Below are 26,250 nucleotides of genomic sequence, written 5' to 3' on the forward strand. Positions count from 1 at the left end.
CTTCAGACACGGGGCCCGCAGCATCAGGCTCATCTAGCTCCGGGCAGCTACCACAGATACTCTGTTCCTGCGGCAGCCCAGCTGAGGCTGAGCGGTCTAGTAAGGTCTGAGGCCTGGGTGGAGGATCGGGCAGAGGCAGAGCAGTGGGAACGCCCGTACTCGTGGCAGGGCCACCAGAGGCAAGGTGCTGAGGGCCCTTTGGCCACCACTGACGTGTCCTCAGCATGCCATGCCAGGCTAGGCCTCTGACACGGCACACCGCGGTGTCCGCATGTGGCAAGAGTCTTTGGGATGAGGTTCAAGGGGAGCTCCGGGGCTGCATGAGACAGACTGTTCCGGACACTCACTTGACGTAGTATTTATGCAGCAGACCCAGGTTCTCCTGGAACAGCCGCAGGTAGCTCTCCAGGGAATTCTCGTTGAGTGCCAGGTATAGCCAGGCCCTACCTGCAAACGGAGCAGGGGAGTAACTGGCAGGAAGGTCCGTCAGGGTGCTGGCTCTCTGGGCCAAGCGAGGGCAGGAAGGACAGCAAGAGCAGCTGAGGGGACCAAGCGCTCTGATAGCCTCCTCTCTTTGGGGGGCCGGAACCCCTGAAACCTGTGGTTTTCTAGTCAGACCCTAGCTGGTGGCAGCCCAGGGAACTCGGACCCAGCTCCAGGTGGGTTGAGAAGCTGAAGGACTGGGCGCCGATCCTGCCTGGCTCAGGGAGAGAAGCCAGCTCCCCATTCCGGGCTCGGGCTGGGACTCGGTAGGAGTCAGGTTCTCCCCAGCACCTCGCTCTCCTGCCCCCCACCCTCGATGCTCCAACAAACTGTCAGGCGCAGCGCGCCGGCACCTGAACGCCCCTCTGCCGCGGGACAGCACTAGGGGGTCAGCCTCCCGGGGCTGACCCTGAGCCCGCACCTGAGCCCCGGGCCCCCCGCAGCATCGTCCTGGTGCTACTCACTGCGCCCCAGGTTGGTGGCCACGTGCTGCAGCACCTCGATCTGTTTGATGGCCTCTCTCCGGGTGAAATGCACGACGAGCACCCAGTAGCCAGATGAGAGGTCTTGCAGTCTGCGAAAATAGGACAGGAGATGCCATGACCGAAATGGGGCCACCCCGGGAAGCTGCAGTCCGCCGGCCCAGCAGCCTCGTGTCGCTGACGAGCTCCCGGCTAAAGGCGACGGGCTCCCCGCAGGGCCCACAGGCAACCCCCGCGCCTTCACCCAGCGGCTCATGTGCCGCTAATTCTTCCCGCAGCCGTTCCCGCCTGCGCAGAGGCCGTTTAGGGGCCGGCTGCAGACAGCCTGCGGTCTGCCTGAGTGAGGCAAATCTCTTTCTGCCAAGAGAAAGCAGGAATAAAAGGCAGGCACGGCGGGGGACTTCTCTCTGGAGGCTCCTCGCGGCCTGGGCCGGCCGGGTGGCGCCCTAGGGTCTCCCCCAGAGACCACCCCCACCTTACCCGTACAGCAGGGCGTGGTCCAGGTGCTCACACAGACGCTGCAGGACCTTGTCGTGGTTCCGGATGGCGGGGGTCTCATCTTCACACGCAGCGAAGTAGCTCTGCAACTGAAAGGAAAAGAACCGCGCCCGAAATGAGGAACAGATGAAGAAGAAGGCTATAGCAGATTCCTAAGAGGACCAGTCAAGGGGCGCCCGGCTGGCTCCCTCGGTGGAGCGCGCGTCGCTTGATCTCGGGGTTGTAGGTTCGAGCCCCACGCTGGGTGTAGACATGACTTAAAAATAAAATCTTAACAGGGGCGCCTGGGTGGCTCAGATAGTTAAGTGTCTGCCTTCGGCTCAGGTCATGATCCCAGGGTCCTGGGATCGAGTCCCGCATCGGGCTCTCCGCTCCTTGGGAGCCTGCTTCTCCCTCTGCATCTCTCTCTCTCTCTGTCTCTCATGAATAAAAAAAATAATAATAATAAATAAAATAAAATCTTAACAAAAAATAAAAGAAAGAAAACCCGTCAAATGATAAATCCGTGGTGACCACCCGCTGCTTACCCTGCAGGCTCCAGAGGGCAAAGCTGCATCCTCAGAGCCCAGGCCCCGAGAGGCACCCAGTGTGCGCTCTGCACAGCGACAGTTTCATGCTGGGAGGGACCCACCGTCCGTGTGTAGGTCCCAGGTGCTACTGGGCTTTGAGCCAGGGCTGCGGAGCCACACCCCCCCCAGGGGCACTACATGAGGTATTATCTGTATAAATGCCCCCCGCTCCGGAGTTGTACAACATACCCTGCTTGGAGCAGCTCCCCTGCACAAACTAAGGGCTGATGGACTGGGGCGCTGGCTCCAGAGGCCGACGTGGGGCCCTGGATTTGCCCGAGGAAACGGACAAGGTTGGGCATGGGCCGGGGTCCATGCCAGGCTCATGTCCAGCCCTACACCAAGAAGGATGCTTGTTTCCAGCAGGCTGGACAGATAAAAGGAAGGGGGCAGCAGGCGAGATGAACTGCAGCACTGAGCACGGGCTGAAGAAGGTGAGGGCAGCTCTCTCTGGTTAAAGCTTAGAAAGCAGGGCCCTTTTCAAGTAAAGCCCTAGGAGACAAGACTTTCGAACCTCGTTTAGCCATACTCCGGGCCGCTGTTGCCCTTCTAATGGCCAGACGGGGGACAGACAGACAAGAAGAACGCTCATCTCAGGTTTAAGCTTGGCAGGGGACAGATGCGTTCTCAAGTGTTTTCTGGGGGCAGTGGTTGAGATGGCAGCAGCAAAGCTACATCAACCACACCAACGAGCACGCGCTCCTGGCGAGAGGCCAACCATTCAGTGCCCACAACAAAAATAGCCTCTCTTCCCTGTGGCCCAGGGTAAGCCCAGCAGCCCTGCTGGCCGGGGACAGACCCCAGTCCTGCTGGGTTGCCCTCCCTCCTGAGAGGCGGGCAAATCAGGCCCGGGAGGAAGGTTCCCAGAACCGAAAGAAAGCGGGCCTATGCCAACCACCCAACTCCCTCCCAGCGATGGCTGGAGGCTGTCTTGCTCGCTTCAGTACTGAGAACCACCACACGGGTGTCCGGCCTTTTCTTCTTCTATGATCAGAGAGTCTTAGATGACAGAGCTGGCAGGACCTTTCGAGATCTGGCAAACTCCCTCGTTGAGAAAGCAAAATGGACGTTCACCCATTTTCTTGATTATAAAAGTGGCCACACCTACCACAACACCGGAGAGACATGGAAAAGCTTTAAGATTGTGTTTGTTTTATTTAAACAGAGACGGGGGCTAAAACCAGTAGAAGTTAAGTTCTTCACGGTGAGTGTCAGCTTAAGTGAAGGGGAGCCAGAGCTGGGACTCAGACTCCTTTCTCGGGTCAAGAGACCTTTGCGGGGCGCCTGGGTGGCTCAGTCGTTAAGCGTCTGCCTTCGGTTCAGGTCATGATCCCAGGATCCTGGGATGGAGCCCCGCATCGGGCTCCCTGCTCCGCGGGAAGCCTGCTTCTCCCTCTCCCACTCCCCCTGCTTGTGTTCCCTCTCTAGCTGTCTCTCTCTCTGTCAAATAAATAAATAAAATCTTCAAAAAAAAAGAAAAAAAAGAGACCTTTGCAACAATTAATCCGAAAACAACATTTGCTCACCATAAAAACTCAAGCAAGATTGAAGTGTGTATAAAGTATAAAGGCCTCTTGGCCCCCTGTTCCCCACTGTCAACAGCTCGTGTGTGTGTGTGTGTGTGTGTGTGTGTCCTCCCAATACGCTTCCTGCATACGCAGACTTAAAAAAATTTTTTTTAAATGTGAAACCGGGTCATGCTATACTCATTGTTCCCAAATGTGCTTTTTCTTAACAATGTACGAAGCGTCTATTTCTGTACCATCACATACCGAGCGACTGCATTTTCTCAGGCCACAGTGCACGCTGAAATAGGACATCGTCAGCTAATGGCCGCGGTCTCTACTCCTTTGATGCCACACGACACCGCAGCGAACACCCGTGGACCCCTGTGTGGGTATTTCTGCGCGGTGAGTGCTTACAACGACCCGCAGACCTTGATTCGCACTCCCACGGGGCCGGCTAACCCTGGACATAATTAGTCTAATTCTTGGCAGTCCAACTGGGGAAAAACAGTACCTAATTGTTTGGGTTTTTTTTTTAAAGATTTTATTTTAAGTACTCTCTACGCCTAACGTGGGGCTGGGAACTTACAACCCTGAGATCAAGAGTCGCATGCTCCTCTGACTGAGCCACCCAGGCACCCCCAGCTGAACTTTTTTTTTTTAAAGATGTTATTTATTTATTTGACAGAGAGAGACACAGCGAGGGAGGGAACACAAACAGGGGGAGTGGGAGAGGGAGAAGCAGACTCCCTGCCGAGCAGGGAGCCTGATGCGGGGCTCGATCCTAGGACCCCGGGATCATGACCTGAGCCGAAGGCAGACGCTTAATGACTGAGCCACCCAGGTGCCCCCCAGCTGAACATTCTTATTAGCCATTCCTACCATTGCTATATCTTTTCCTGTGAACGACCTGTTCAGTCTGCTCGATCTTCTGTCTGCTCACCTTTTTCCGGATAGTCTGTCATAGCTCTTTGTTGGTGGAGGATTTAATCCTGTGTGTTGCTTTGAATTATTATTCTTGCCCCATGTCAACTGACCTTTAAGTTTTCTTCATGGTCTTTTTTATCCTATTGAGAAACTTGATGTTTTAGGTAGTCAAATCTGTCAAACTTGCCCTTCACCATTTCCTGTTTTCCCCAGTCATATATTACAAAAGTACTTCTATCCCTTTATAGCTTTCGGACTTTTTTGGTTTCTTTTTTTGCATTTAGACCTTTACTTTATATGTGGCATGAGGTAAGGATTGAGCCTTATTACTTTCTGGATGGAGAACTCATTCCCACATTTATTAACGGTCCCATACTGATTTATGATTTCATATGCCACCTGTCTAGATTATTTTAATCAGCCCATTGCCTATTCCTGGGCCAGTCTCTGATTTTTATTATTTTTTTAAGATTTTATTTATTTATTTGACAGAGAGAGACACAGCGAGAGAGGGAACACAGCAGGGGGAGTGGGAGAGGGAGAAGCAGGCTTCCCCAGGAGCAGGGAGCCCGATGCAGGGCTTGATCCCAGGACCCTGGGATCATGACCTGAGCCGAAGGCAGACGCTTAATGACTGAGCCACCCAGGCGCCCCTGATTTTTATAATTTTTAAAAAGATTTTATTTATTTATTTGTCAGAGAGAGAGAAAGAGCATGAGCAGGGGGAGCGGCAGGCACAAGGAGAAGCAGGCTCCCCACTGAGCAGGGAGCCCGATGCGGGGCTTGATCCCAGGACCCTGGGATCATGACCTGAGCTGAAGGCAGTCACTTAGCCGACTGAGCCACCCAGGCATTCCCAGTCTCTGATTTTTAATTATTTTCTTATTCATCATTTTGATATGGGCAGAACAAATCCACCCCATCCCCCAACTATTCTTTTTCGAAATTGTTTTGACTATTCTGGCATAATCTTTTAGAATCAAATTTGGAGTAGAATTATACTGAGTCTAGGGATGATTTGGCGGGGAGAACCCGAATCTTTGTAAGTCTTCCCATCCAGGGACGTGGAATTTTCCCCCATTTATGCAGGTCTTCTTTTCTATCATTTGGCAAGTTTCACAGCTTTCTTTAGGTAGGTCTCGCACATTGACTGCAAGGTGGGCTGCATGCATACACGTATACTATGATTTCAGGAACAGTGTGACAACCACGAATCCACTCCTGCAGAAAGTACAACAGAAAAGGCGTGTGACACGGTGGCAAAGAATGGGGGCTGGGGGCAGGAAGCGGGGGTCCAAAGCTCAGCTGTGCTACGATGGAGCCGAGTACCTTTGGCAAACTGCTCAACCGGCTAAACTCTCATTTTTGCTCATCTGTAAAATGGGAGAGAGCTGAGCTGTCCAGTACAGCAGCCACAGGCTAGCTTCATGGGACTAGGGACATTTAAATTAACTAAAATTAGACACAGTTAACAATTCAGTTCTTCGGTGGCACTAGCCACATTTCAGATGTTCCATAGCCCCACGTGGTGAGTGGCTACTGAACTGGACCGTGCAGATATAGAACATTTCCCTCCTTGTGGAAATTCTATTGGATGGTGCTAGTTTGGGGGATGGAATGATATAAAGCATGCAAAAGGCTTACCATACATCCTGGTAAGCGTCAAGCACTCAATAAATATTAGCCAAGCTTATTAAGAATAATGAACCCATATTTTTTATTTTTTTAAAGATTTGTTTATTTAGGGGCACCTATGTAACTCAATTGGCTAAGCGTCTGCCTTCAGCTCAGGTCATGATCCCAGGGTCCTGGGATTGAGCCCCGCTGAGCAGGGAGCCTGTTTCTCCCTCTCCCTCTGCCCCCTGCCTGGCCCCTGCTCTCTCTCAAATAAATAAATAAAAATCTTAAAAAAAAAAAAGATTTATTTAATTGAGAGAGAGAGAGAGAGAGAGAGAGAGAGACCGTGAATGGGGGGATGGGCAGAGGGAGAAAGAATCACAAGCAGACACCCCACTGAACGTGGAGCCTGACACAGGACTCGATCCCATGACCCCAAGATCATGACCCGAGCCAAAATCAAGAGTCCGATGCTCAACTGGCTGAGCCACCCAGGAGCCCCAAACCCATATTCTTAGTCAAACCAATAACACAGCACTTGGCTAAACCTAACAGTAGGTGCAAATAAGATATAACGAAGTGCTCTGCTCTCGAGAACTACCATTCTGTTCAAGGGTTCGCTAGCGGGGATTCCAAAGCCTACTCTTTAAACACCTTCTTATAGCAGGTGGATAAAGATTTGCCATGATCTCAGGGGACTAGGTGTTCTCGAATCAGTGCTGCAGGCCAGCGTGGTTCCTCAGAGGAGGAGGAGGAAGAAAGGGAATGTCTATGAACCAGTGCCGGAAGAATTTCAGGAGTTGTGTCCACAGCTTGAGCTCATACGTGGGGAGCTGGGTCAGCCAAGTGCGGACATAAAGGTGAACAGCAGGATTATTCTTCCCTTCACCGTGGAGAGGCCACAGCTGGTAGCCACTCACCGCACCAGTAAGATCAGCAGGCTCTGAAAGAACTGGGGAGCGGAAGGGAAGCAAACATCGCACAAACAAGGGCTCTGGGGCAACAGAATGTGGGGAATGAGGATACTGAACATAAGTCAGCCTGGGAGCACAGTTACCAGACCGTGACTCTTCAGTTACGTGTGACACCTGTTGTTGGAGCTCACACCAGCTGTGTTGGGCGCCATCATTAAGTGACCGCTTATTCCAGGTACCAGGAAGCGCAGAGTGGAGAAGAGTATGGATTCCGGGGTCAGACAACTTGGATTTGAACATGGGCTCTGCTGCTCACTCACCGTGTGACACTGGGCAAGTGATCTCACCTCTCTAAACTCAGCGTCCCCATCTGTGAAATGGGCTTCATGATGGTATCCTCCCTATAGGCTGATGTGAGGGTTCAGATAATATTTACACCGGTTTTATCAAAGGGACGATGACACAGTTTACCAACACTGGGTAATCACCACAGCAATTGCATAAAGTAGGTCACAGAACTAGTAAGTGGCAGGGCCAGACTCTCAGTCCAGGTCTTTCCATCTGGGCTCAAGACCCCTGAATGAATAATGTGTATATAATGTCATGCTCTGATCTAATTGCTGCAGGAGAATCCAAGAAAGAGAAGTGCGGTCTCTTTTTCAAGCCACAGAACTAACCTTTTTCACCACGGGGTGGAAATGAGCTCAGCATCTTGCGCAGCAGCTCTTCTTCTTGGAAGATGGGCCAAGGAGAAATGCCAAGGCAACTTCTGTTTGAGAAGAAAGCTTGCCTCTGACTCTCGCCATCCCTTTGCCCCCCACACTGGCACCTTCCCAGCGGTGAGGAGGTATACTGTCTGCTTAACACAAGCCGCAGTTGCTCCAGGAGGAGATTTTTCCCACTTCTGGGGAGAAATTCATCCTGCTGATCAGATTCCCAAATAGTTCTGAGTATTTCCTTTCTGTCTATGTAGATTTGGGGGAAAGGTGGAAAATGTCAGAGCAGGGGCCAGCAAATTATGGCCAGTGGGTCTGCCTCCTATTTTTGTAAATAAAGTTTTATTAGAACACAGGCATGTCATGTATTTCTGTATTATCTACAGCCGCTTTTTTTTTTTTTTAAAGTAATCTCTACACCCACCGTAGGGCTTGAACTCATATCCCCGAGAGATCAAGAGTCACATACTCTTCCAACGAGCCGGCCTGGAACACTTACTTACGGCTGCTTTTGCACTATGACGGCAGCACCGAGTAGACACAAGAGAGACTATACGGCCCATGGAACCTAAAATGTTATCTGGCCCTTTACCAAAAAAGTTTGCTGAGCTTTGGTCTAGAGCCTTGAGTAGAGGTGGCAAGGAGTGCACACCTGTGACAGGTTGGGTTGAGAGGTGTCTCTTGCCCAAAGCTCAGTTCAGCAGTGGCCAGAGGGGAGGCTCAAGCCTTAAAGATTCATATATTTCAACAAATATCTACTGAGCAACTACTATATGTATATCAGATACTAATCTTATACAGAAGTTCTTGCCCTTGTGAAACTTACACCCTGGTGGCGGATGGAGATAACTATGTGCATATACATAATACCATGTTCAGGAGTAAAAATGTTATAAAAAAAAGAAAACACAGGGTACAGGTAATCTGTTATAAATGTGGGGTCTGAGAAGATCTCACGGAGGAAATGACTGTTGAGGTGCCTGGGGGAAGAGTTACTCTCATCAGAGGGGCAGTAGGTACAAAGGTCCTGAGGCAGGGGAACAGTAAGGAGACCGGTGTGACTGGAGCTCAGGAAGCGATGATGCGAGTGGTATGAGATGAGGTCGGAGGGCAGCCAAGGGCCACATCGTGTGTGTCATGCAGGCCATACTTCACATTTCATTACCAGTTCGGTGGGAAATTATCGGGAGGTTGATAACAGGGAACCGCCATAGTTCAGTATATATGCTACGAGGCTCCTACAGCTTCTGTGTCGTGTGTACACAGACCGTGGGGAGCCACGGTAGGCGCAGGAGACTGGTTGGGAGGCCATCACCAGTGCGGATGGATAGTGAGGCTTGGAGCTGGCTGTAGTGGTAGAAGTGGGAAAGGGTCAGGTGCAAGATCTCATGTGAAGGTGGTGCCCCAGGGATTTATTCATGGATTAGAATGTGGGGTATGCGAGCAAGGAGGGTGCCAGGATGATTCTAAGCTTCTCCATCTGAACAACTGCAGGGGGGTGCCATTTCCAGGTCAGGTGGAATTCTGCTCTGGACACAGTAAGTTCAAAACACCTGCCAGACATCTAAGTGGAGATGTCAAGGAGACGGCTCTATAAATGGGTCTGGAGCTCAGGGAGAGGTATTTAAAGCTGTGCAATCGGACGAGGTCAACCCTGGGAATACAGGAAGCACAGCACCTGAGTACTGAGCCAGGGCACGCCAATGTGAGACCGGGGGTCCTCGCCCAGTCTGCACAACAGAACCACCTGGGATAGGAGGAAAATAATCATGCCCAGGTGCCTTCTGAGATCAATTAAAGCAGAAACTCTGGAAGTGGAGCCCAGGGACCAGCATTTTTAAAAACGCTCTCCAGGTAATTCCAATGCCCGGCCTGGGCTGAGGATCGCTGCTTTAGACTGAGATGGTACAGCGAGATAGGCAGGAAGGAAATCTGGACTGTGTGTGCTCCACAAGCCAAGTGAAGAAGGTGTCCAAAGGGAGGGAATGATCCCTTCTTCTCTTTTTAATTCTTAACTAATCTGCACACCCAACGTGGGGCTCAAACTCACAACCCTGAGATCAAGAGCACATGCTCCTCCAACTGATCCAGCCAGGCGCCCCAGGAATGATCCCTTCATCGGGGTCATATTCCCACGAAAAGGGAGGTGCTGGGAACCCCGATAAAGGCAATGTGAGTGGGGTGCCTGAGTGGCTCAGCAGGATGAGCATCTGACTCTTGGTTTCAGCGAGGGTCATGATCTCCGGGTCGTGACATCGAGCCCCACACTCAGGGCAGATTCTGCTTGGGGCTCTTTCCCCCTCCCTCCCCCTCTGCTCCTTCCACTGCTTGCACGTGCATGCTCTCTCTCTCTCTCAAATCAATAAATTAAAAAAAAATGTTAAGGTGTAATAGTGGTATTAGGTTATGTGAGAAAAGAATCCTCACCTTTGAGCAATGTTTACTGAAAAATGTATGGATGTCTGGGATCTGCTTCAAAAATAACAGAGGGCTACAGGTGACACAAAACAGTCCCTGATATAAGAGCTGTGCATGGGACTTCAGTTCACCTGACCGCCTACTATTAGCTGGAGGAAAGAGAGGGGGGAAGAGGACGAGAAAGGAGGGAGGGAGGGAGGTGAGGAAGGAGGGAGGAGAGGAGACATTAATATAGAAAACTCCTTTGACCAGTTCTGTCAAGAGTGGCAAGAAAATGGGAGTAGAGGGAAGGAGTCGAGTCCTTGAACAGGAAAGACAGGATGGCACCCACTGCCCCAGGGGAGGGTGGCAGGGATGGGTGCCCAGATGCAGGTGGGCAGGTATGCTAGAAGGCGGCAGGATGAACTATTCCCATCAGAAGGAAATTTTAAAATAAGCAAGGTCCTTAAAAATAGAGAACAAACTGAGGGTTGCTGGAGGGAGGTGGGTGGGGGAGGAGCTAGACGGCTGAAGGGCATTAAGGAGGGCACTTGTTGTGATGAGCACTGCGGGGTGCATGTAAGTGATGAATCACTGAATTCTCCTGAAACCAGTATCGCACTGTATGTTAACTAACTAAAATTTAAATTAAAAAAAATAAATAAAGGGGCGCCTGGGTGGCTCAGTTGGTCAGGCTTCTGCCTTCAGCTTGGGTCATGGTCCCGGAGTCCTGGGATCGAGCCCCACGTCAGGCTCCCTGCTCAGTGGAGGAACCTGCTTCTCCCTCTCCCTCTGCCTGCCTCTCTGCCTGCTTGTGCTCTCTCTCTCTCTGTCAAATAAATAAGTAAATGAAATCTTAAAAAAAAAAAGATATTAAAAAAATATAAATAAATAAATAAAAATAAGCAAGGTCAGCTGAGAATGAAGAGAGGGATTAAGATTTAAAGTAATTTTTTTAAAGCCACGGTCTCCCTAAAGTCCTTTAAGTCAGGCATGTTCCCAGACCACACCCCGGGTTGGCTAAGCTACTCGCCTTTCCCCGCTCCTGATTCTTGGGGTGCACTCAGGCACCAGCGCCGGGGAGTGCTGGGCTCAGCCCACCCACCCTCTCAAAGCCAGGAGGACGGCAGGCAGGCCCAGCACCCTGGGAAGACTGGCCATCACGAGGCCGCGCCAGACCCCGTGGCTGCTGGGAAATGTGGGTGGCACACTCCAGCAAGCCAAGAAAGGCCTGACTCAGGACATTTTAATTAGGGTTAGTCCCACTCTCCACTCCGAGCTGCAGCCAGCCCTCTTTGTCTTCTCTCTCCCTTACAGATCCATAACCAAGAGACAACTTCTAGTTCTGTGGTTGGTACCGAGAAATCCTTCCAGAACTGGTCCCTAAGAGGTTAACTCAAAGGTGGCTATGAAAGATTGTAAATGGCCAGAGGAAAATAAAGACCGTCACAGGGGCCCTTCCTTCTTTCTCCCTGGTCAGTCAACCCCAAGGGCGCCGTGATGCTGCCCAGCAAACAGACGGGAGGTCTGGACTCTTAACTGCTACCTGCTCACACGCTGTACTGGGCGGGGCAGCGGGAGGGTCCCCACCCCTGTCTTTACAGAGCAGGATGAAAATACCTGCTCCAACAACGGCAAGGGGGTCCGCAGGGCGGGCCAGCCACGGGGCGGCGAACTGCCTGCCCGTTGGGGGCTCCCTCCCTGCTTGGCGCACAGAGCGCGCAGACCTAGCAAGTGGGAGCGAGCAGCTCTCCCCCTACGGGCTCTCCCCCTACCGGCTCTCCGCCTACCGGCTCTCCCCCTACCGGCTGTCCCCCTACCGGCTCCCTGCAGACCAGGTATATTTAGACCACAGAATTTTTAGAACAGCCTCGCACTCCAGGTCCGGGAGGTGGAAATCCAAAGGCAGGGAAACCCCACGGAACGAAGGGTGGACTGCCACCTGCCCTCAAATCACCCCTTTTAGACATGAAATCCACGATGGCCCCGGATGCAAGAGCTCAACTCAAACTCAGAGCCACCCTGAGCGGCAGGGCCCCCGCAGGGCTACCAGTTCCCTAAGCTGCCTCTCCCCACTGCCCTTGCTGCCGGTGCGCTCTGGGTGAGGGACGAGCCTTGCGGGGGGGGGGGGGGGGGGGGGGGGAGGGAGGAGGGGGGAAGAGGGGGCCCTGCCTGCCTGGCCTTTGGAATTCTATTCACAGTGTGAGTCCTACGGGGTCGAACTGGCCTCACGGATATTCGCTCTTCGTCCCAAGGCAGAAACTCAGAGGAGAGGCAGAGGTCAAGCCATGTGCTACCATTTATCACCTACCTTTGGGGTTGGGATGTCCCTAAACCTTGATGCCTGAACTCCCCTGGGAGGGGGAGTCCATGATGGCTCATCCATAGCAGAGACCACTGGAGAAGAGTCAGTGTGGTTAGAACTACCCAGATCCCCTCAGGGAGCCCACCAAAACAGGCCCCCACCCGGATCTTGCACTAGCATTGTATATTGGCTTCCGGCACAGACTCGTGGATTTGAGGCCAGAGCTCATCATCCATCCCCTGCAAAATAAACAAGTAAACAAACACACAAACAAGGTAGGCCAGCTGGAGTCTTTTAAGTCTTAGCAAAACTTCTTAAGAATAATAATGTCTGGGGGCGCCTGGGTGGCTCAGTTGGTTAAGCGACTGCCTTCGGCTCAGGTCATGATCCTGGAGTCCCGGGATCAAGTCCCGCATCGGGCTCCCTGCTCAGCAGGGAGTCTGCTTCTCCCTCTGACCCTCCCCCTGCTCGTGCTCTCTCTCTCTATCTCATTCTCTCTCTCAAATAAATAAATAAAAAATCTTTAAAAAAAAAAAGAATAATAATGTCTGATCCAAGGACTAGAAGGCCCGGGCCAACATCATCTCTGCAGAGAAGCTCCACTGGAACTGAAGATAAGCCTGGGTGGCTCAGTCGTTAAGCGTCTGCCTTCGGCTTGGGTCATGATCCCAGGGTCCTGGAATCGAGCCCCATATAGGGCTCCTTGCTCAGCGGGAAGCCTGCTTCTCCCTCTCCCACTCCCCCTGCTTGTGTTCCCTCTCTCACTGTGTCTCTCTCTGTCAGATAAATAAATAAAATCTTTAAAGAAAAAAAAAAAAAAGAAGATAAGCCTGGGACTGGCCAGGTGGAAGAATTTCAGAATCTAAGAGCAGAAGGAACCCTAGAAATCACCTAGTTACAAAGCGGAGTTTTCTGGGGTCTCCCCCATTGTTGGTGGGAGTCAGAGTGAGGCGATCAGTGAATGCAAGTTTTTTTTTTTTTTTAAAGATTTTATTTATTTATTTGAGAGAGAGAGAAGGAAGGCAGCATGAGAGGGAGGAGGGTCAGAGGGAGAAGCAGACTCCCTGATGAGCAGGGAGCCCGATGCGGGACTCGATCCCGGGATTTCAGGATCATGACCTGAGCCGAAGGCAGTCGCTCAACCAACTGAGCCACCCAGGCGCCCAGTGAATGCAAGTTTGACTAAAAAAAAGGAAAAGGGGACGTCTGGATGGCTCAGTCAGTTTAGTATCCGCCTTTGGATCAGGTCATGATCCCAGGGTCCTGGGATGGAGTCCCCTGTCGGGCCTCTGCTCAGCGGGGAGCCTGCTTCTCCCTCTGCCTGCCACTCCCCCTGCTTGCGCTCTCTCTCTGTCAATAAATAAAATCTTTTTTAAAAAATTAAAATTAAAAAATTAGAATTAAGGGGCGCCTGGGTGGCTCAGTCGTTAAGCGTCTGCCTTCGGCTCAGGTCATGATCCCAGGGTCCTGGGATCGAGCCCCACATCGGGCTCCCTGCTCCGTGGGAAGCCTGCTTCTCTCTCTCCCACTCCCCCTGCTTGTGTTCCCTCTCTCGCTGTGTCTCTCTCTGTCAAATAAATAAATACAATCTTTAAAAAAAAAAAAAAAATTAGAATTAAAATGAAAATAAGAAAAAAAAGAAAGAAAGTCTGACTACTGAATGTGCTGAAGATCAGAAAAATGATCTGATCCTTACTTTGCTGGCAGGAAGACTGGGGCCCAGGGAGGTGAAGACACTCCCTGCCCCTCCTGTCTTTGTGCGGTTGTCCTTGTGCCTTACTGCGCCGTCTTGGCCCGGTGTGCTCAGACACCATGGAAGGGCTGTTCCTGGAGCCCCTTCTGCTCCATCCCCCCCTGAGGGTAAAGCAACAGGCCGGGGTACCTGCCGTAACCATCTGGGAAGTGCTCATCCCCATGTCTTACTGAGGAGGGCCTTGGGCCATTTCCAGGGCTCTGCAGAAGGGGACCTGGAGTTTGGGGACAATGTCAGGAGCGTCCTAGTTGCCTCCTTCCTAGACAACATGAGCGTGTTGAGAGAGGCTTTGGCCCGCTGGGTGTCTGCCACTCCAGCAACCCCACGCACCTGCAGTGTTTCTGACTTACTTTCCTAATTTTATTTTATTTTTTTAAGATTTTATTTATTTATTTGAGAGAGAGAGAATGAGAGACAGAGAGCATGAGAGGGAGGAGGGTCAGAGGGAGAAGCAGACCCCCCGCTGAGCAGGGAGCCCGATGCGGGACTCGATCCCAGGACTCCAGGATCATGACCTGAGCCGAAGGCCCAACCAACTGGAGCCACCCAGGTGCCCTTATTTTATTTTCTTCTTATTTTTTAAGTAGGCTCCACACCCAGTGTGGAGCCCAACGTGGGGCTTGAACTCACGACCCTGAGATCAAGACCTGAGCTGAGATCAAGAGTCTTGGATGCTTAACCAACTGAGCCACCCAGGCGCCCCATGACTTAACTCTCCTAATTTTATAAAATCCCTAACCCGAGATCCCACCCCACCTTAGCCTGAGAAGTACGGCATTCCCGAGGACAATCAGTTACTGTAGATTACAGAACCAGAGATCACTGCTACATAAGAACCAGAGATCCTGCAGCTCAGAAATGATCAGCCTGGTTTCTTGGTAGGCACGAAAAACACTGTCCATCTGTCAGTTCCCCTGCCCGGGAAAGGCTCGTGCCCAGGCTGGGTGGCATCCTAGGGCTGACTGGCCCCGTATGCAGAGTCACCATGCAGGGGGTGCTGTTTGTTTACCACGAGCCTCCATTGCTTCTTAAGCAACGTGAGTGAAATCAATGCTTCTTAACCATTTATTTGCTACTAAATACACCCAATTATAACGGCTTTCGTTCCCACCGCCCAAATCGCTACTCATCAGCCCCTCTGCTGGAGAGCTGGCAAGCTCTCTGCTGTTTTGGCAGCTCTGTGGAAAGATGGGGGGGGGGGGGGGGGGAGAAAAGGCTAAAAAAAGCAGGTACTTGAATTATCCATGGATTTCATTTTTTTGCGTGTGTGCTTTCTTTGGGGTGTTGGAACAGTGATAGCAGAAGGGGACAGGCCTAGTTGGGCACAGATCTTTTGGGTAATTTGATGGAATATGGTTTCCAAGAGCAGTTAAGTGCCTCTTTCCTGGAGGAGGAGTGTCCCAGCCCCAAGGTCCTGCGATTGTCCTGCCTCTGAACGCGGCACAGGGCTTGACCTCTCATGGGGGGACTGAGGACTCCTTTCAAAGTGGGGACGAAAACGGCAGGAGTCTCTGCTAGGAGGTGGCTGGGCAAACACCAGAGCCCTAGAAGCCAACCAACGGCCTGAAAGAACAGGCAGCACCACGACTCTAGGCCACACTTTTACCCCCAGGATGGAGGTGAGGCAGGCCCTGCTTTCTCAGTGCTCCGCGTTCAGTGGTGTGTGTGGTGCTGGCAGGAAGAAGGGAGTTTTTCGAAGCCTCTTTCAGTCAGTCTTTCAGGGCCTGGGAGCCTCACTGGTTCTGCATTCAGCTTTCACTTCCCCTCTCCTCAGCTGTATCTGCAACGTGACCTCACGAATGCGCCCCTCACCCAGTAGCCATTTTGTTGCCATGGAAAATGTCATCAGGTCACTGTCTAAATCAGAATATTAGGTTTTGAGGACACTGGGGGGACCCCTGCTTCCACCCCATGGTCTGTGCAATACAGCCAGACAGAGGCTAACAATGTAACTACAGGGTCAGGAAGCATGACAACAACTGCATGGATGAAACACTCATACGGGCCATCAGCGGACACGGGGGACAGCTGGGTGGACACCTAATCCATCGTGATGTGTTGACTGTCTTCTCTCCTGGAGTACCAGCCGCAGCGGGTAGGGGCTCGGGGGGTTCTGTTCACTGCTGGTTCCTAGTGACTGGAAGAGCGTCCAGCACATCACCGTCACTCAGCAGATATCTGTCCAATGAACACGTGGTTTTAAGGAGGCCTGGCCCACAAGACTGACCCGAGAGGATGAATTATCTGTTACAGTTTCCTGACAGACATCATGCGGATGGAAAAGACCCAGAGAAATGGAAAGAGCAGCAGCCAGAGACGTGGTTCAAATCCAGCTCTGCCCCTAATGAGCATCAGAATCCGGGGCAAGTTCCTTCTCCAAACCTCATTTCACTCAGGTATTAGATCGGGCTCATGGCCTATCCTGCAAGTGTGTTGTGAGCCTGACTCAGGAAACGTGTGTAACCAGCAGGTGCTGAAGAAACTCAATGCAGGGACTCCTCTGGTATTATTACCCTGCTACGGCTTGTGCACTTGGCCTTTTCATGCCTCGGTAGTCTGTAACACCCAAAATGAAGAACCTAGGCAGAAAGTGTGAACAGAGGTTGGCTACTTACTAAAATTAACTTTGGAGATTTTTGTGGATTTCAAGGTTACACTAGTTCCTTCCTTGTTCTCATACATTACTGGGTTTCTTAGAATCTGTTAATTCCAGCTCTTAAGCACAGTTATCCAGGGAGGAGAGGCGATTCTAGGACACTAACACTTCCTTCCTTCCTTCCTCCCTCCCTCCCTCCCTCCCTCCCTTCTTTATCTAAGTAATCTCTACACCCAACATGGGGCTCGAGCTCATGACGCTAAGATCAAGAGTTGCATCTCCTGTGACTGAGCCAGCCAGGTGCCCCTAATACTTCCTTATGTTTTTTGGGGTTTTTTTGTGTTTTTTTGAGAGAGAGAGAGAGAGAGCGTGCACGCATGAGTGTTGGGGAGGGGCAGAAGGAGAGAGAGAATCTCAAGCAGATTCCACACCTAGCGCACAGCCTGATGCTGGGCTCGATTTCACGACCCTGAGATCATGCCTAGAGCCGAAATCAAGAGTTGGACGCTTAACCAACTGAGCCAGCCAGGTGCTCCTTTCCTTATGTTTCTATAATGCTTCTAAAGCATTCAAGAAAAGGGGGAAACGATAAGTTACAAATACATAAACCAGGGGGAGAATGGTTGTGTGGCAGGATCAGCTGCTTTGCGAGCAAGATGGAGGAAGTGCTCTCGGGACCCTGGATGGTCACAATAACCAACAGACCAACGACCTGAACTTCCAGCTCCAGCCAAAGGGACTCTCCCAGAAACTCTCCTTATTCTCCTGCCTCAAAGGGAGGTTCTAGGATGTTCCCACCTTAAGCGAGCAGCCATAAGGACAGGGCTGGAAAGGAAAGTTCACCCGCACCAACCAGCCCTGCCGCCTCGTTCAGACTCCCCTGGAGGAGAGCCATGCGCCCAGATGTGGTTGCCCGCCCTGCACTGCAGGTCCCAAGCTCAGACACCTGCTTCATGGTTTCTCAGCCAGGCCACCGGGAGAAGAGCCCCACTGCGTTCCTTGGACCTAAGGGCACCGCCAGCTTCAGCGGCATCATACTCTTGCCAGGGTAGTGCATCCCGATGCCCGAGGTGAGCACCAGAGACTCACGTGGGGAGATCGGCCCACCCGAGAGCCCCACGGTACCTCCAAGTGCCAACCTTCTTCCCACAACGTTCACGCTCCAAACACCACTCCTTTCTTTCCACGTTCCAACCTGATTTTTCTTTTTTTTTTTAATTCTTTATTTATTTAATTTATTTATTTGACAGAGGCACAGAGAGAGAGGGAACACAAGCAGGGGGAGTGGGAGAGGGAGAAGCAGGCTTCCCGCGGAGCAGGGAGCCCGATGCGGGGCTCGATCCCAGGACCCTGGGATCATGACCTGAGGAGAAGGCAGACGCTTAACGACTGAGCTACCCAGGGGCCCCACTCTTAAGACTTTTAAACTCGAGTTTTTCCATGAAGTCAGAGAGCACAAAACTACTGATTGAAACCCAATGGTCAATATACTTCCCACATATATATAAATACAAGGACCTCTCTAGAAATCAGCTGCCCTAGCGAATTTTTAATGAGCTGGCTGACCTAACTGATCTGAGGGATGGGAAAAGGCGGGGGTGCCCACCACCCTTGCCAGTCTCTTCAGCCGCACCCACAGGCTAGGTTGAACAACACAGCGGCAGCTCCTTAGTCTTAGAGTGAGCAGACCCCGACCAGGAGACCCTGCTCGGGGTCCCTGGCTGGAAACAGAACCTCACTCAGGGCCTAATCTGGTGGGGCAGCACGTCTGTACTGGGCAGGAGACCCAGGTGAGGGAAAGTTGTCCTGACCTAGGAACATTCATTCCCTGGATGGTTACTTTATCAAAATCCAGGGGCGCCTGGATGGCTCAGTCTATTAAGCGTCTGCCTTTGGCTCAGGTCATGATCCCAGGGTCCTGGGATGGAGCCCTGCGTTGTCGGGCTCCCCACTCAGCGGGGAGTCTGCTTGTCCCTCTGCCCCTCCCCCGGCTCATGATCTCTCCCTCTCCCAAATAAATAAAATAAAATCCACTTATTTACCTTGTTTAAGGACAGCTGAATTGGACCTGAGGAGACAGAGAACAGAGGCCCCGTACTTTTTATTTTACACATTTCTGAGCTCTTTGTGTGCTTTTAAAAACAACTACTAATTTTTTTTTAAAGATTATTTATTTGACAGAGAGAGAGAGAGAGCACAAGCAGGGGGAGCAGTAGGCAGGGGGAGAGGGAGAAGCAGACTCCCTGCTGAGCAGGGAGCCCGATGTGGGACTCGATCCCAGGACCCCGAGATCACGACCCGGGCCGAAGGTAGACACTTAACCAACTGAACCACCCAGGCGCCCCCAACTACTCATTTTCTTAGAATACCATTTCATTCTCTTACCCTAGTCAGTGTCCTTTATTGGATGCAACATCACCTCCTTAGGCCAGTCTTCCCTGGTCACCTCCTCTGTAGAGCAAACTCCCCAGCCAATTCTCTATTACAGTAGCCTGCCATTATAATGCCTTCATATCACTAATCATGATCTGAAATCATCTTTGTACTGGTTTGTCTCCGAATTCATCACTTGTCTCTCTCACTGAAATATCCACTCCATGAGGGCAGGGATCTGATCTGCCTTGCTCACTACTACCCCTACCCTCCTAGGGCCTAGGACAGTAGGGACATATGGGGGAGTGCTCAGTAAATACTTTTGAAAAATGAAACACATGGACATGTGGTGGGATTTACCAATGTCCAAACTCATTCCACAAGCCTGATATAATACACAGAAACACGGTTGCCATAGAGATTTGATTATCTGTAGGACCAGTCACACCAATTTCTCTGAAGGTGACCTGCAGCCTACCCTGATGACTGTAGCCTACCCCCCTCCTTTTTTTTAAGATTTTATTTATTTATTTGACAGAGACAGCAAGAGAGGGAACACAAGCAGGGGGAGTGGGAGAGGGAGAAGCAGGCTCCCCCAGGACAGGGAGCCCGACGCGGGGCTCGATCCCAGGACCCTGGGATCATGACTCGAGCCAAAGGCAGTTGGTTAACCAACTGAGCCACCCAGGCACCCAGATGAGGACTTCTTATGCACGCACGCAGGCACAGATCCAAAGTACGGCCCGCTAAATGCAGCCCGCTTTTGTGAGTAAAGGTTTATGGGAGCATAGCTGCTCTCCTGCTTGGATGGATTGGAGCTACAAGGGCAGCACTGAGTAGCTGCAACAGAGACCATATGGGCTGAAAACTACCTGGCATTTTATGAAAAAGTCTGACAAACCCTGAGCCTGAAGAAACTGAGAAGAGGCGTCTGAGGCTTTGACTGCAGAGTTCACACAGGCCCTGGCCTGGCGGTAACCATAGCTGGTGTTCCATCCAGGCCTGGTCATGAGCTACATTATTGTGCTAAGTGCTTGGAGTGTGTTCTGTCCTGTGATTTCATTCTCATGACAACACTACCAGTAAGTTCTGAAGGCGGAGGCTGCTGGAGGCCCAGTTATTTGCCAGGGTCAGAAAGGTCAGTGACACAACCAGAACTCAAGGCCAGACTCAGGTTTGTGCCCCCCGGAAACCTGCACCTGCAGCCACTCTGTTCTACAGCCTCCATGCAATGCATTTTCCAGCTACATCCAGCAGAACCCTGAGCACGCTGAAGACTGGTCTGTCTCCTCGGAAGACCGCCGGGATGTCCCCACGTCCTCGGGGATGTTTCAGCTGTTCCTTCTATCTGCAAAGGCTACTTCTTCTCTTTCTTGGTAGAAACCAATTTGTCAAGACTCAGTTAAGCCCTCCTTCTCTGGGGGCTTCTCCTTGCTCTAGTGATTTTTTTTTTAAGATTTTATTTATTTGAGAGAGAGAGCACAGAGGAGAGGGAGAGGGAGAAGCAGGGAGCCCCACATGGTGATTTTAGAGCCCCGCTCTAGTGATTTTTTAAAATTCTCCCTCCAACCATCATACAAACTGTTGGGGGACAGAGGCTGCTTCGTACTCATACTGCACATGTATGCATCAAACACGCGCCTCAAAAACAAAATAGAACTCTCATGAAAACCACTGCCTTGGGGCGCCTGGGTGGCTCAGTTGGTTGAGCGACTGCCTTTGGCTCAGTCATGATCCCAGGGTCCTGGGATCGAGCCCCGTATCGGGCTCCCTGCTCAGTGGGGAGCCTGCTTCTCCCTCGCCCTCTGCCCTTCCCCCTGCTTGTGCGCTCTCTCTCTCTCTGTCAAATAAATAAATAAATAAAATCTTTTAAAAAAAAGAAAGAAAAGAAAACCATTGTCTTCCCTTCCCTGGAGAACATACTATATAGTAGAACCACATGCCAATTCAAAATGCCAACACTGTCTTTGACTTGGACAGCTCTTTTTAACTATTAACAAATCAGCAACCGCAGGCTTTATTATCTGCCCCTGGGATGTTTCTGCCTCCTCTCCCTTTCTAGAACCTATGGAACTTGCTTTTCATGTAACTGTGCTATTAAACTCTCCAATTCTCTCTAACCCCCTGAACACTGCCTTCATATCAAAAACACAGGTTCCCCTGGATCCAGGTGGGCTAACAGCTCTGTCACCTCTCCGGGGTCACAGTGCATGCTCCTCATCACAAAACCTGTGAAAATGGCTGAACTCAACAAGACTCCTTGGGAGAGTGGCTACGCCTGGGTGTGTAGTTTCTGGGAGGGGGACAAGGGAGGCTTTTGGATAATGGTTATGTTCTGTTTCTCAATCTAGGTTTTGGATGTGTGCATATGTTCACTTTGTGAGAACTCATACCCTTAGGAGTGTAAGTATATTCTATCTTCTGTAGGTATGTTCTATTTCAATAAAAAGCTCTAAAATACTCTTTGCCAGGGCACCTGGGTGGCTCCAGTTGGTTAAGTGTCCGACTCTTGGTTTTGGCTTAGGTCATGCTCTCAGAATCGTGGGATCAAGCCCCACATGGGGCTCTTCACTGGGCGTGGGGCCTGCTTGAGATTCTCTCTCCTCTCCTTCTGCCCCTCCCCCTGCATGCTCTCTCTCTTGCTCTAAAAGTAAATACATCTTTAAAATACCCTTTGCAAATATAGTAATACACAATGGATCTTTTTTTGCAGAAATACACATCTAATTTTCTTCAGGGAACAACCTTCTAAAAGGATCGGCAAGACCATTTTACTAGCAGCAGGATGAATGAAAGAAGAAAAGGCAAAGCAACTCTCAAGGCGCTAAATAACAAATTTAGGTGAGACTGGTGTTCAAGGACAAATGTGACCCCAAGCCTGCTAGACCTCAACACCTACGGCTGTAGCTCATCCAGTTCCTATTAGGAGCAGATACTCTGATTCAGAAAACCAAATGCACTTCATGATGCAAGAATATAAAACAGTTCCCTGAAACACAGTATACAAAGAAAGTGGGTAACAAGTCCAAATGATGTTGTATAACAACCTTAGGTGGTGAGGCACTTAGCCATCTTCAGAACCTTGTAGAAGTGACGAACTGGTTCTCCCACACACAGAAAAAGCTACCACTTGTGCTATGGACTGAATGTGTCCCTCCCCACAAATTCGTAGGCTGAAATCCTACCCCAGGGTGTTCATATTAGGAGGTGGGGCCTTTGGGAGGTGCTGAGGTCACGAGGGTGGAGTCCTCACGCTAGGGATTAATGCCCTAATAAAAGAGCTCCCGGAGAGGTCCCTTCTGTTTCCCCGATGTGAGAACTCAGGGGAAGTAAGCAGTCTGCAACAGGAAGAGGGCCCTCTTCAGAACCCAACCAGGCTGGCCCCCTATTTTCAGGCTTCCAGCATTCAGAACTGTGACAAATAAATACCTGCTGTTTATAAGCCACCCAGTCCATGGAAGCTTGTTATAGCAGCCCGAACAGACCCGGACAACTTAACTAAGACTGGGTGGAGCGCCCTGCTCAACATTCTTTATATGCTCTTGTTCAATTTTCACAACCCTAATTTTATCCCTGCTTTTATAGATGAGAAAAATGAGGCATAGAAAGGTTAAGGAACCTACCTAAGGTTAGAGGGTTACTAATTTGCAGGGCATGCAGGCACGCTCCAGAATCCATGTTCTTAACCGTGACGCTAGAGTCATGCCTTTGGTTGTGACGCACCCAGGGATGGGTTTCCAGTTGCTAGCGTGAGACTTCTATCTTCTGGCATGCATTACAGCTCAATAAAACTGTGCTTGTCCGACGTGTACGATTACAAGAATCTTGACAAGCACACCCAACTCTTTCATAAATGGCAGCCTGATTTACAGAGTGAATCTCTGTCTTGAAAAGATTCATGCTTACACAAATGACAGTGTCCACGTCTACCCACTATCTACCAGAACTTTCCCCATTTATATGTTGGAAATCCAGAGACAAAGTGCTTGGCCTACCTGAAGCCATTATCAGTACAGATTAGATTAGAAGTGTCAGCAGTCTCCCTTTCTCTTCCATTATGAAAGATCTATCGCTTTTTAACAAAGCATTTGCTTATCCTGAACTCCTTGAGTAAGCAAAACCTATACCCCAATTGCATCAGCAAAGCTCAGGAAAAGTAAATAAACAAAACTTTTGTCCCATGTCTGCAAAGTTACTTTTAGTTGTGCTTTTAGAAGAACATTTCAGTAAGATCATTTTGGATCTACTTTTCTTTTAAGGCACATCGATCTCAATGAAAGGTAAAACTGATTAGCCTGTGTTACTTCTGAGGAATTTAAGTGTGTGTGTGTGTGGGGGGGACTATTTAAATATAATAGTTGACTTAATGAATTCTCTTCATTTTGGTTTGTTGAATTAAAATAATCTGATGACCCTTTCCTCCCCCTCTAAATCATTACCAGTTTCTAAGACTGTATCAGATGAGCCAGGAACTCAAATGGGGGGATATATATATATAATTCACCGCATTCCTCAAATGACTGTCAATCCTGGTTTGGTTTTAGGAAAATAGGACCCTTTTCTAGATAAGCTGACTTTCTCACACATACAGTGACATACCCTTAATAGGCAGTATTTTTTCTACCTGGAATTGGGGCAATGATGTCTACTGCAGGGAGCCCCAGACAGCAGGGTGTCTGTGTGCCACCAAGTTCCATGGGTCACCACCCAACTGCAGTCCCCGGGCACTTGGGGTTCTCAGTCAAAGCCCTGAAAAGAGCCTCTTCCCACTGCCATCCTTGAGCAAGACCACGCAGGGAACTTCCCGGGGCCAGAGGCGGCGTCACCCAGAACCCGGAGAAGCCGAGGCTGCTCCTGCCCCGAGGGGGCTCCGGGTCGCGGCCCCACGGAGTGACGCAGGGCCCCCGCCGGCCCCGGGGGAGCTCCGGGGATGCTGACCTCAACTTTGTTCTTTACAAACAGCTCGCAGGCCGCGGCGCTCACGTGAGCCGCCCCGCTTCCCCCGCAGCGGCCCCTGGCCCCCGGGGTCGCGGAGGCGAAGGGCGGTGTCCCCGAGCCCCGGGGGCGGCAGGGACCCCCCGGCCCCGGCGAGCGACCCGCGGCGGGGGAAGGAGAGAGGAGGGGGCGCCGGATGGGCTCGGGGGGGGTGGGGGCGGTCCGGCCGCGGGGCGCAGGCCACGCTCACCTTCTTCACCGACAGCGAGATGTTCTCCAGGATCCGGTCCTTCACCTCCCGCGGCTCCATGGCGCTGCCGCCGCCGCCGCCGCCCCGCCGCCGCCGCTTCCCGCGCCGGGGGCCCGGGGCCTCCGCCAACCGCTGCCGCCGGCCGTGCGGGGGCTCCGTCGTGCCGGCCGCGGGGCCCGGCGCCCGCCGCCCGGCCCTCGCCTCGCCCGGCCCCTCGCTCCGCCGCGGCCCGGCGGCTCCGGAGCGCGGCCGGCGGGGAAGAGGCCGCGGGCTGTGCGCGGCGGCGGCGGCGGCGGCGGCAGCGGCGGCGGCGGCGGCAGGAACTGATGTCAGGCGGGGCGGCGCCAAGGCCGGCGGTCGGGCTGGGGCGCCCGCGCCCGGAGACCCGCCGGACCTCCGGCTCCCGTCCCCGGGCCCCCCGGCGCCCGTCGGCCCCCAGCCCCTGCGGCCGGGGACCCCGGACACCCCCGCAGACCCGGCGCCGCCGAGCCCCAGCCCTTGTCGGCTCACAGCCCCTCGGGCCGGGGGCCGCGGAAACCCCCCCAGCCCGCAGACCTCAGGGACCCCCAGATCCCCGCGGACCTCGGGCCCTTTCCCCTGCCCGGGCCAGCCCACAGAGCCAGGTCTCCCGAGCCTCCTCAGCGACCCCGAGCCCCTCCACCCACTCCGGCCGGGGACCTCGGAGGCCCCCACAGATCTCAGGGATCCGGAGAAGCCGCCGCCCCCGCCGGCCAGAGACATCCCCTCAGCCCACAGAGCCCACCTGTACCTTCCCTTTCCTTGGCCCAGAGGCCCTTGCCATGCCCGGGATCCTGAGACCCCCCCCCCCAATGCACAGACACCGGCTCCCCTCACCCCAGAGACCCAGGGCCCCTGGCTTTTGGCAGCCTAGAGACCCAGGCACCCCACCCCGACCGACCCAGAGAACCCAGCCCTCTGGCCCTCACTGGTTGCTCTGGCCCTCACCAGCCCAGAGAAGCCAGCCCCTCTCCCCAGTTCCTTACCCTCCGGGCCCAGTCTGAAACTTTCAGGCCATTTCAGGTCCCTGGTGCTCCTCCCCACCTCCAAAACACACCCTCTGCACTTCCCCCTTCAATCGCAACACCCACTCTGATTCTTACCTATATCCAATTCTTCAGGGGGTCCACTTACCCTGGGGACCCCAACTCCCTCGGCCCTGAAACCCACCATAACAATTCCCCTTATCCTCACACACACCCCCTTTCCAAATTCCCCTAAAGCCACCTACACTTAAAAGAGTTTTCAGTCTCCTACCCAGCTCACTTAGCTCATTTGGTCCCCAAATAAATGTATCCTGATACATCCATTAGTCCCTCTTTTTTATTCTTAAAAAAAAAAAAACAAAAAAAAGTCAATATGTATTCATTTTTCTTCATTTTATGAAATTCAGATATATAACATTAGTTTCAGGTGCACAACATAATGATTCGATATTTGTATATATTGTGAAATGATCAGTACCCTTTTTATTCTTAAGATACCCCAATTCTCAACTTCAGCTCACTATTTTCCCTCTTCTCTGCTCAGGCTACCCCTTCCTCAGCCTCCCAGACCTGGTCACCTCAGCACCATTAAGAAACACTGATTCTACAGCTTATCCTAGATGGATCTCACCCCATACACAACCAAAAGATCCCTCTCCATCCCTCAGTTTCCCCAGGAGAGACCCAAGATGGTGGTAGTTATTTGTTTGTTTAAGATTTTATTTTCAAGTAATTCTACACCCAGCGTGGGGTTCGAACTTACAACCCCAAGATCAAGAGTCGCATGCTCCACGCACTGAGCCAGCCAGGCACCCATTGTTTTGTTTTTAAGTGACTGGATAGGGGGACAAAATTATGTGTCAAGAAAAGGAAAGAGAAACTGCATTCTATTGCCACTTCAGGATCTGGGTCAAGAGTTTTCGATA

The 26,250-nt window shown here is 51.8% G+C and overlaps 1 protein-coding gene and 1 long non-coding RNA gene across 3 annotated transcripts in view; one reads left to right on the top strand and one right to left on the bottom strand.

Annotated features, from left to right (window-relative positions):
• PLEKHM2 (pleckstrin homology and RUN domain containing M2) overlaps window positions 1-24,605 on the bottom strand; it is a 38,600-nt gene extending 13,995 nt beyond the window's left edge. For both annotated transcript variants that reach the window (XM_078073764.1, XM_036067052.2), the window contains exons 1-4: window positions 24,321-24,605; window positions 1,446-1,552; window positions 948-1,057; window positions 348-447 (exon numbers count right to left, since the gene is read on the bottom strand). In XM_078073764.1, the coding sequence (XP_077929890.1) occupies window positions 348-447; window positions 948-1,057; window positions 1,446-1,552; window positions 24,321-24,380 (377 nt within the window). In that variant the 5' untranslated portion in view covers window positions 24,381-24,605. The remainder of the gene's footprint in view (window positions 1-347; window positions 448-947; window positions 1,058-1,445; window positions 1,553-24,320) is intronic.
• LOC144381981 (uncharacterized) lies at window positions 3,124-7,814 on the top strand. The gene is made up of 3 exons (XR_013448371.1): window positions 3,124-3,236; window positions 3,826-3,942; window positions 7,622-7,814. It is a non-coding gene; the product is annotated as an uncharacterized LOC144381981 (long non-coding RNA).
• Window positions 24,606-26,250: the final 1,645 nt, after the last annotated feature.

Source organism: Halichoerus grypus, chromosome 5 (genome assembly GCF_964656455.1).
Source record: "Halichoerus grypus chromosome 5, mHalGry1.hap1.1, whole genome shotgun sequence".
Lineage (NCBI taxonomy): Eukaryota > Metazoa > Chordata > Mammalia > Carnivora > Phocidae > Halichoerus > Halichoerus grypus.